This window comes from Asparagus officinalis, chromosome 4, assembly GCF_001876935.1.
Source record: "Asparagus officinalis chromosome 4, Aspof.V1, whole genome shotgun sequence".
NCBI classification, from domain to species: domain Eukaryota; kingdom Viridiplantae; phylum Streptophyta; class Magnoliopsida; order Asparagales; family Asparagaceae; genus Asparagus; species Asparagus officinalis.
Genome location: NC_033797.1, coordinates 93,610,435 through 93,622,143, shown reverse-complemented (window position 1 = coordinate 93,622,143; position 11,709 = coordinate 93,610,435). Strand labels below are relative to the sequence as shown.

The 11,709-nt window shown below is 32.7% G+C and overlaps 1 protein-coding gene across 1 annotated transcript; it reads left to right on the top strand.

The window, feature by feature from the left end:
• Positions 3,645 to 9,847, top strand: LOC109837852 (putative UDP-sugar transporter DDB_G0278631). The gene is made up of 8 exons (XM_020406217.1): positions 3,645 to 3,824; positions 3,933 to 4,066; positions 4,519 to 4,649; positions 4,730 to 4,774; positions 4,850 to 4,947; positions 8,774 to 8,881; positions 8,981 to 9,037; positions 9,401 to 9,847. The coding sequence occupies exons 1-8, from the start codon at positions 3,693 to 3,695 to the stop codon at positions 9,473 to 9,475; spliced, it is 780 nt and encodes a 259-aa protein (XP_020261806.1). The 5' UTR covers positions 3,645 to 3,692; the 3' UTR covers positions 9,476 to 9,847.

Genomic DNA, 11,709 nt, shown 5'->3' with positions numbered 1-11,709 from the left:
GCGGCGGCGGGAAGCGGCGGAGCAGTTGGGGATTGCTACTGGGTGCTCTGATCGCCATCGTCTTAGCAATTGCAGCGACGTCGGCGAATTACAGAAAGATCCCTCTTTTGGGGATCTTCTCCAAGAAGCCAATCAAGTGCCCACCGGTAAAACTTTACTTATTAATTTCTTTTTTTATATCTCTCCGTTTTGAGTGGCGGAAGCAGAGCAACTGCAAAACCATTGTGGGGGAAGTTGATGCAACTGCAACGTTAATTTGAGTGGGGAAGTTGCGAGCACAAAAGTCGGTAGGGAAAAATTGATAGAATACGTGGATAATGAGAAATTTTACTGTTCACTATCTGGTTTTCCTTTAGTTATAAAGGAAAGTAGATTGAAGGACATGTCTAAACCCTGAACCGGGAATTTGCATCAAAACCGTCCAATGCATGGACATGCGATCATTGACCGTTTCATGATCCAAAACCGGTTCAATTTTGACCCTGCACGTTTCTCCCCTGCGGCCTTTTCCTGCTCATATTCGTCCTTCCCTTTCTCCTTGCCAATTATATATTTTTCTCTCCATTATTATATTATTATATATATATTTAAATTCCTAAAGAAGAAGGGTTCAAAGCACAGCGGAGCGATCTCAATCGTCTAAAAAGTATTATAATTCTCTGTGAGCGACGATTCGCTCATCGATCAAGGGAGAGATAAAGTGGATCGGTTTCCGGCGTTGAGGGGGTCGATGAAGGGTTCCATCTCCCCGAAGACCATGTCTCTGCCGGTGTCGGATCCTCCGCCGAGGGGACAGTTACAAAAATTGAACATGTTACAAAAATTGAAGAATCCATGTCTCTGCCGGTGTCCGATCCTCCGTCGAGGGGCGACGAAAGCGGCGACGATACCGCAGTCGCCAAGGGATCGACGATGACCAAGAGAGGCGCCTACGCCGCCCTATCCTACATGACCTGCGCCGGTCAGTACTCTCTTTTATTTTAATTTCACTCAGCCCTCAGTTAATTTCTTCAAATTGTATATTCAATCTGTTCCAAAGTTTCAATCTATTTTGTTTATTCCTTGGTTTTTCTATATAAAGGCTGCAACTTTAATTCTTGAGGAGCTTAATTGGGCATGTCCTGTAGTCTTCTGTTTGCCCCGGGGGTTTTTTCCATAACCCTAAAACCCTTTCCCAATTTTGAATTTCCTCAACTAGAGAAACCATCTTCCACCTTCCATTTTTTTTGTAGGATTTCTGCAATCAAAAAAAAAAAAAAAAAAAAACTCTGTGATGCCTGCTTTGTCTGATATATGCTATTAATGTATCTTATTTTTGTTCAGTTATTTCCAACTTTTGAAATAATTGTTTTTCTCATGAGATGTAGACTGCAATATATAATGCTTCTTGATTCTTATGTATCTTCTATTTTAGATGAAACCATAAAATATATATTGACTTCTCAATTTTAATAATTTATTGAGTTTGAGCCTTTCATTTCTGGATATACAATTCTCGAAAGATAAGAGGAGGATTTCGAGATCACTGAATTCAGAGTTTTTACTTCTTGAAGAGAAAGGGAGTAGACTTGCTAACTTTCATGTTCTCGGATATAACACATCTCTGTACCATTATCTTCTCTTATAGAAAAAGTTCAGCAAAGAGATCTAAATGAAGAGGGTGAGTAACGTGAGTTTGCCTTTGTCATGGTCAGCTAGGTTGTGGCCTTTCTACGCACTAGAATTTTAACAGAAAACAATTTTATGAATCCTAATATTTTTAATCTTAGGCACATGTAATAGCCTCATTTACATTCTTAGAACTTTGAATGAAGTGTAAATCTACCAGTTTAGAAATTGCAGATAAATATCAATCATGAACTACCCCACGTCCCAATTAATCTCCTTTTACATTCTTCTTATGACTCAACTTTGTAATATATGTTTCTTGTGGCTTAAAGAAATCATATTCATGGGATTTTCATTTGCATTAATGTATAGACTCATCTCCTTGTAAGAAGTTTCTTTTCCTAAGCATTTGCGTGATCTATCTTACCCTTTGAAGGAAATATGTTTTTAATGTTTGACAAAGAGGTTTTCGTCTCAGTTTTTGGTATAACTATATGTGCCATTTGGCAACCATGTCTCCTGAAGCCATTACTAGTTAACTTGACTAATAATAAAGAGCCGTTAGCCTGGAATAAGACTATCACGACAGTGATAGCTAACGGGAAAAAAAAGGTGAAAAGATAGGAGTGCATCTGTCTACTGTCACTAAACATGTATTTCGTCAAGAATAAAATGCTGTTAAATATAACTGTTTACATTTACTTGATTTTTTATCTTAATTTTTTATTTTTCTCTTGTAAGGTCCTATAAAATTCTTTTGATGTCGATGTGTTGTCTTCTACACAAGTTATTTAACCAAGGAGATTAAATGTGTCGATCCTCCTCCATACCTCAGTGGATCTGTAGCCAAAGTGACAAAAGAAGAAGTATGTGATCATTAGGTATCGATGGTCTGGCTTGAAGAACAGTTTATAGTCCCTATTTAAAAAAAATGTTTTTCTCATTGCCTATCAGTAATCCTGGTGCACACGATGTGTGTGTGACACAATACACATTTGTGTGAAAAAAGGCAATAATTTAATAATTAACAATAAATAATAATTCTCTGAAAATGCCAAACTACTCATGGCTAGGCTAAATGGACTAAATAACATCATCCAAAGTTCATGAAAAAATCAACTCCAAATGGATCCACCATCAAAGCTACTGACACGAAAACTTAATGGAACTATATACCTTAATTCGTTCCCATCGTATGTGGTTGTACACAAATAGGAGTTATTTATGATCCTTTAAAAACAATCTAAATATACAAATCGGTTTTGTGATAGATTTTTCTTGTAGCAGATAATTATAGCGTAGAAATAGATAATTTCAAAGGAAATGGAGTTGTTATAAAGATAAATAGTTTTAAGAATGATATATGAACGTATTCATTTACAGTAAACATAAAGATTTTGAAAATTTTTAAATTACATAGAAACATTTAGTATAATCATGCTAAATCCTTTTGGTTATTCCATGTGTTATTTTCAGAGATAAAGGAGAAGGGAATTGTTAAAAAAAAGAGAAGAAGAAGAATGGCTTTTGGATCTTGAGAATTGCTTAACCTTAGATTATTAAAGGAAGGTTTAAAAGTTAAAACCCTACCGTAAACTGTTGTTAGTATTTCATTCTCTCCTACCGTCAGCATTAACAACATAAAATAACTTAAAATCCACTTACATTCATCTTCTCTCCAAAGCCTTAGAGAGGGGGTTATGTAACTGATTGATAATGGAGGGTAAAAATATTGAACATTGGGAGGAAGTTGAGGGCTTAGTGGGAAATTTGTTTGGATAGAACTATTCCATGTTTGTCTCTGAAATTAGTTTTGAGATACTATTAGTTTCTAGAGTATTTCTGGGCATTCCAAACTGAAGCTCACAAGATGAAAAGTTGAACTTTCTTAATAATAGTAAAATATATCAACTATGTACGGCCTTCAAAGTTAGCTGATTTTTCTTTTTATTTTGAATTCTTTTCTGTTTCGAATATCCTTCACTTACATATATAAGTACAATTGTGTATCAGATTAAGTTTTCGTCCAGTTTAAATGATTCTTGGTAACTTTGCAGATAATATGCTCATCTTTCATTCTCTACATGATGAGGAGATGGAAGATCATTTCTTTTACTGCTGGTGAATCCTGGGCAACGTCTGATTTAGCGCTTCTTGTACCAGTCGAAACATTATTGCACACCCTCCCCCTTTCTTTAACTTATTTGCTTTACATGGTAAATAAAAACACATAAACAATATGAGCTTTTATTTTGCCCCTTTTATTGGCTCATGATTCCTAAAATTTGTAATTAATGTATGACTGATTTGTTTCTTGATTAAAGCTAGCTTCGATGGAGGCTGTACGTGGAGTAAATGTCCCAATGTATACCACTCTCAGGCGTACAACTGTTGTATTTACCATGATTATGGAGTATCTTTTGATTGGACAAAAATATGGGTTTTCTATTATTGTCAGGTATATGCTCATTTATGAATTCTTTTATCTTATCACATTACTACATGCATTTTTTAATATTAAAGTTAACACATTTGTGCATAACCATTAGGAAAATTTGCATCTTAGTAATTAGAATTTGTCTCCTGGATATAATAAAATAGCAATTTTTTTGTTTCCATCTAGCCTTTTAGCTATATTTTGTGCCGCCTTGTCGTACCTAATTGCATTAGTTTACTGACTTTGGACGGTTGAGATAATGCTGAGAGCCAGCTGCAAATTATGGCATTGGTCACTTTAAATAATTAACCTCATTTTCATGGGGAAAAAAACTTGACTGATAATAACGGTATGCTGAAGACATAAGTTTTCTTATCTCACCAGAATTTGAAAGTTTCTTTTCGTTTTTAATTCTTGGGAAGCTTGCAATTTCTGATTTTTTTTCTCGGTGACAAAACCAAGGATACTATCAGTGTGGCATTGATTGTTTTTGGAGCGTTTATTGCTGGAGCTCGAGACTTGTCCTTTGATACCTATGGTTACGCTGTTGTCCTTGTGGCCAACCTTACAACTGCGATATACCTTGCAACTATATCCCGTCTTGGTAGTACCATACCTTTGTACCTTTTTCACTACTAATCTATGGCTTGGTGCTGAATGTTTTTATTTGTCTTTTATTTTCAGGGAAAACTAGTGGTCTCAATAGTTTTGGTCTGATGTGGTGCAATGGTAAGTTTGCATGATAAGTTTTTCATTTTTAGTATGGTGTATATTTATTATAAGATTCATGCATTTTCTTGTCAGGATTGGTATGTGGACCGGTTTTGTTAGCCTGGACGTTCATAAGTGGTGATCTGAAGTTGACAATTAACTTCCCATATTTACTTTCTCCTGGTTTCCAGGTAGGTTTCAAGTTCCTTATTTAAGAACTAAAATATAATATATTTTAGCTGCATGAGAGGGTGGAAAGGTTCCAAGATTTTACATGTAGCAAAAAGCATACAATTAGACCTCTACAGCCTCCTATTATGCCGTAAGTGCTGTATCTATTGTTATGTGATTAAAAGTAAACATGACTATAGAAAAGCTTTTTCATGAACTAACAATATGCATGCGACATTTTGGTGGAAGCAAATTACTTTTTGACTACTTGATTCTTGTCTATGAACCAAGTGATCCCCTAGACTGCAGTATATGTCACTGTAGTATATGGTTTTGGAGTTTAGGAGCCTGCCAACCTAAGTTGCACGAGTATGGGTATGGATATGGGTGCTGTTATAGGTATGTGTATAGGACACAGCAAAATTGTAAAAGGTAGGGTATAGGGACACATTTGAAACTCATGACATATAATCATAGTTGTAAGCTATATAATATATGTAAATAATCCTTTTAAATCATAGCTCTAAAGGCTGAAACAAACTCGAACCTTATCCAACAAGTTATAAAAGTGGATGTGAAGTGTATGATATATTTTCAAGAAGTATATGACGAATGTTTTAAAGTAAATATACATTTATAATAAATTGAGTACAAGTCTAACTAAATATATGCATATACTTAAGGAGCGTCCAAGAAATGTCAGGTTTGGGTATGACTCCATATTAAAAGTACACTAGTAACATGGCTGCCAGCTATGAATCAGTCTGAATACTGTTATCTATTTTCACACTTAGACCACTTGTCTTGTAGTGTTTGTTTGAATCTTTAGACAATGATGTGTCATACATTTGTATGGATTTACATGTGGATGAGTGTCTTTGTTATTTTGTGATAGAACCTTGTTTTTGTAATTCCCCCTCAGATATGTGTACACCTATGCAGAGAATGCGCAGTGTTCCGTTTATAGCAATGCTTCAGTGCTCTAAAATTAGGATTTTAAATTTTTTTTTTAAATGTAAACAAAAGGACTGAAAAATAGGAAGGGTTATTTTTTTACCTTTACTATTAAATTTAGATATTTTTCCTTTCTTGTCAAATCTTTTCCGAAACTACCCTAATCCACTCAAAGCTACCCTAAGCCACTCACACACATTAGCAAAAAAATACATCCTGATACAAATTGCAAGAGTTTTTATAAGAAAAATTCTAGGTGATCTTAAAAAATAAAAGTATGATGCAAAAATTATTATCTCGAGAAAACAACTAAATGAAATAGTATTAACACAATTTTGTTAGCTCTTACTATATGTTATTTGAAAACTTTTTTTATTGAATCAATTAGTTAATTATTTGTACAGAAGTTAATTTTTTTAGAAAATAAATAATGCTGATATTTTTGATATTTATTCATTCATGAAATTTTGATTTTTCCATTAAATGCAATTAATCACCTAATTTTTGTTGAACATATGCTATATGAGGCAAATTTGATTTTCAAAAAGTAATTAGAAAAAAGAATAAAAGATAAAAAATACAATATTTGATTAATTTCCATAAGAATTTCAATGGAAAGTGTTAAAGATTCCAAACAAAAAAACTATGCAAATATGATGGGATTTTGAAAAGAAAACTCATGGAATTTTGATAAGTTTAAAAATAAAATGTTTAAAGGGAACAATGAAGTTTTTTACAAGAAAAAAATAATGTCTCAGTTAGTTATAGACTAGTATTAAAATTAGTTTCTCTGTACTTCCATCTCCTACAATAACCTTTTAAGTTGATTTAATTACAAAGTTAGGTGCGTAACTCCTCTTAATGGGCTTATCCCGTAAATTGTGAATTGAGAGGGCATAATTTACAGAAAAAAGTTACCATCTATGCCATCGGTACTCCTTTAGAGTACTGAAGCTGTTCGCTTCATTTATATACCTTTGATGTTTAGGCAAATTAGTGGAAACATCTTCATGAATAACAGTTAAGATTTTAATGATTTTGAAGAAATTCATTATGCAAGTTCTATGAACTGTAGATTATCTGTCCAATGATATTGCTGATGCAGATAACTTTGTTCTTTTAAATTGTTTCCCCATACAAATATTTTGAAGAGTATTGCAGCAGTGCATATACGTGTTCTTTATAATGCGCATAAGGAGATTTTAACTATTTCTACTTAGCTAATGAGTCATTAGAAAAAATTCAGAAGGATGAAGAAATGCACGGAAACATACCTCTAGAAGTAATTAAGGAATCACACTTGTCAATAAAAAACAATACTCAAACTCAATTTATTCACCGATCTCTGTTCTAAAACTTGTGCTGTTCTTTAAGAGACTATACCATCATCTTTTTATTAACAACTATAATCGATATTTGATAGGATAAGAATAATCATATTGCGACTAATCTTGTGGTTCCTGTCTAAAAAATCTATATCTATACTACATATAAAAGAAGATTGCCTTGTCAAAACTTTTGATTTTCAATTTTACCCTTTTAATTTTGATAATTCTCAAATGTGTCATTAGTTGTAATTAATCATTCACTAATTATATATAACCTCTTATTAATTATGCACTTCCTCATTTTTTTCAAAAACTTTGGTCACATTATTATTTTATTATTTGATTGTGTTATTTAATAGAAAATTTGAAATTTATCCATAAATTATCTTCACATAATATTTTAAATTCTAGAAAAATTAAAAATAATAACAATTCATTAGGCTTATGCCTTCTTATGCCTCTGGGTTTCAATAGTATAATGATTTTAATAGTATTTTTAAATTTATAAGTTATACTGTAATTTAATAAACACAATTCAGTAAATTATTTACTAATATTGTAATAAACTAATTATGAAATTAAAATGTAGTTACTAATAGTACTGTAATTATGCTATGTATAATATTTTATATTTAAAAAATAAGAAATTATTTAATATATTATAATTATTTTAATAAATTATGAATAAATTATAACAATTATCCAAACTATAATAGTTAATCATACAATTCTTTATACACAATTTTATCATACAATTTATTCATTTAAGCAAAATTATAATTATTCAAAATTTATTTTGCTATATAGGTCATTTTATTATTTTGCAGCGAACGACAAAAATTTGAAAAACATAAAACAAAACAGGTATGTTCTCGTGCAAAGCACGTGCACTATACTAGTAAGAATAAGATCAGAAACAACTATTAAAAGATTGAAACTAAATCATCAAATGATACGACAGGTATGCTAAAGGATAAGTTCACTAATTTTCTGGCATGAAGCTAATGTCTTCACAAGTTAAAAAATAGTTTTCCATTGAGTTAAGTTACCTGTAGCAAAGCTGTATCAATGTGCTAAGGTAGAATGCTGTTGTTAAGGTTAGAGTTCGCAGTTCAAATTCTATCAGTATAAAGTTGTACCTCAACATATTTTTGATTAATAACATCGAGATGTGGAAACAGAAGCATGTTTGGATACTTTTAGTCAACTTCCCACGGAAGAATATTTATGGTGATGAATTTGATTTGTGTAATTTAATAGTTTTCAGTAACAGATCTGTTTAAGTTGTACTGTGGGCCAATATTGTGTGTACCTTCAATGCGTGTAAATCATTGGTCTTTTAAGATCACTATTGAAATGATGCTATTCATGTTTCATTTTGCTTCTGCATGCTGTATGCACAATATTTTGCTGAAATACAGTTTTTAAACAACACTACTGGAGTACTAGGACCATGCTACTAGGATTACTATATAATACTTAATATCTCTTTATTGCATTTGAGTCATAAAGGCAGATTTCGCTACTGACCCTGTTTTAATCTTTTCACTTCATGTTCGTGCAGGCTGTCATGTTGCTTTCCTGTGTAATGGCATTTTTCTTGAACTACAGCATATTCTTGAATACTACCCTTAATTCTGCAGTCACACAGACGATCTGTGGTAATCTAAAGGTTTGATTATATAATTGAACCCTTCTGTATTCTTTCCTCACATACCGTGAATCTTTTTTATGTTGCTGAAGCGTTCTCTGGTTGTCTAATTGGTCACAGGATTTTGTCACTGTGGGACTTGGTTGGGTTTTGTTTGGAGGGCTTCCGTTTGATTTGGTGAGTCAAGCCTTCTGTTGCTGATGGATGCGTGAAATATTTTCTTCATAGATAAATGGGTTAATTGGATAACCCCCCGTCAAATTATGGATGGACCCCTTTTACTTCTGTTGTTGCAGATAGTCCCCTGGTTTCTTAACTCTGTTAGTTTTCACATTTATTTGTTATATATGGAATGATCATTATGCAAACCTATAGTGAACAAATCAGTCTATGAAGCTCATATGTTTTAGTTTATGAAGCTCAATCTTAAAGTGAAACTAACAAGAGAGAATCGAGGTCAGTCTGCAACAATACGATTACAGGGGTCTGTCCCCAATTGCTAGATAAATTTCAATACTTACTTTTACGCTTTCTTTCCAGCTAAATATCATAGGCCAAGGTCTTGGTTTCATGGGCTCTGGTTTATATGCCTACTGCAAGATTAGAGGGAAATAGTTACTTACGAGGTAAAAGGCCAGTCATGAGGATTTTGGTACTTGTGTGGATTGCTGAAGCTGCAATATGGAGAAGATTGCAAAAAGCGCAATGTCAGTAGAAGCGGTTCAAACATTGCTATTGCAAATCTGACAGATCTCTCTTGTGTTTTATGCAATTTGAAACCATTTTGTGGTCTCATCTTAGCATGCAATTCCTTGGACCTGTTGTTAAGAATGGGCGTATTTTGAAGATTATGAGTATATTTTTTGCCTCCAAGGTGTGTAATTTGAGTATCAATTCCTGATGAAATGATCTCGAGTTTTGACAGCGAAGTGGATGCTTTAATTTCAATTTCCTTAATTATTACTGAAAGAGTACATTTTTGTTTCTTGTCTTCTTGCTTGTTATTAATTTACTTGATCGCGATTAACAGCAATCAAACATCTATGGGCTGAGGAGCTTCTATCAATTTTTGCAAGCATGGCTTCTTACCATCAACTTTAGTAATCGTCCGTGGCAGCAACGTACATATTTCCACGAAAAAGTAGTATTACTACGATATTGTTAATGCCTTCAAACTATGCCGAAGTAATTTGATTTCATGGTCGTTTTAAACTGGATAAATAATGAGAAAGCTCTAGTTGGCATATGGTAGCTTGCATTTGGCATTTGGTAGCTTGCAATTGTAGTTGCAATTCAACTGGTACAACTGACATTGTATCTTTATGCAGCTACACTTGCCTTGCATTTAACCCTACAATTTTATAAACTTGCAACTGACATTGTATCTTTATGCAGCTACAGTTGCCTTACATTTAACCCTACAATTTTATAAACTTGCAGCTTTATCATTCGTTGCGGTTGTTTGGCTCTACTTGCAACTCCTTGACATGCAACTTGTTTTCACTTTAATTAAACTAGTTAACTGAAAAAGATATTTACTGAAAAGTTTTTGACATCTATTGGATATTTTAAATATTCAATTTAAACAAAAATCTTCAAATTTTTGTAAAAAATAATATTTAGTCAAACTTTTTCAAAAATATTTAGAAACTTTTTGTTTATGAAATTATAAAAAGTTTCTTTTCCAGCTTTTGTACATTTCTTAAATTTCTTGCGATATTTTTTTAAGTTATTGGATGTTTTAAAGAAAATTTATTAAATTTAGGAAAGGTTTTGATTCTCTTTATATTCATAGTTTTAAAGTAATTTATTAGTTTGTAATTTTGTAACTTTTGCATTTTCTGAGACTTTCTTTAGGATTTTATAATTTAGTAATTTTTTTTTGTAAAAATTGTGTTGAGGCCCCAATTTTAAGAAGCTCTTGTGCCCCAGCCCTTTCTATTATGACCCATGTGCATAAGCCTTCAAAATTTGAAAATAATGTGGCTCATCCCTCTAAGGTAAGCAGAAGCCCCTACTTATACAGTGTCTAGCCCAAAAACCCAAATTTACCCCTCTTTACACTTATTTGGCAAACCCCTCCGCTGGAGAGTAGAAGGCAACATAGGTTGTCCCATCAGATCGCATTAAATGAGATCTGACTGGAAATTTAGCAAAAAATTTTACCATTAGTTTTTCGATTGAGAATGAAAATGATTTGAAGTGTATGGTGGAGCATAACGACAATATTGGTTGTGTGGAGATCTATAGACAATTTATTGTAGTTATAAAGCTTTTCACTTCCCATAACATTCAGAAAGTACCTAAAAACATGTACGTTATCGTTAGACTTTGGTGAAAGTTGTGATATCTCTGACACAAGAGTTGTACAATTGATAAGTGTACAATAATGCTTCAAAATTAAGAGGCAGTTGTTTATTGTTAGAAGTAGATGTTTAATATGACAATCATATGTTAACTTTAAGCCTTGGTTGCTAAGCTTAATAGATAGTTATTAGTTTTAATAATCACATGTTAACTATATGACTTAGTTGACAAGTATAACCAGAAGTTATTATTTTTGCTATATTTGGTGTTGATTTTCATCTAAATGTTCTTTAAAATTGTGCAACATTATTTCTACGTTGAACACTATAATTGTGCAACATTATTTCTACGTTGAACTCATAGTGTAAATATACTTCTTCCATTATTACATCTAGTTCAGAGACAATTCCTAATGATAATCCATACGGTGAGAAAGTTATGAGAGTTGATGACATTATCAACAATACTCTAATGATTCCTGCATGGTGGCACATTGCGTCAACTGAAGAGAGACAACAATTTGAAAGTGCCAATGAGTTAAG

Coding starts and splice junctions, on each gene's coding strand:
- LOC109837852 (XM_020406217.1), top strand. CDS start 3,693: ATGATGAGGAGATGGAAGATCATTTCTTTTACTGCTGGTGAATCCTGG. Junction 4,067..4,518: donor GGGTTTTCTATTATTGTCAG/GTATATGCTCAT, acceptor GGATACTATCAG/TGTGGCATTGATTGTTTTTG. Junction 4,775..4,849: donor TGGTCTGATGTGGTGCAATG/GTAAGTTTGCAT, acceptor TTTTCTTGTCAG/GATTGGTATGTGGACCGGTT.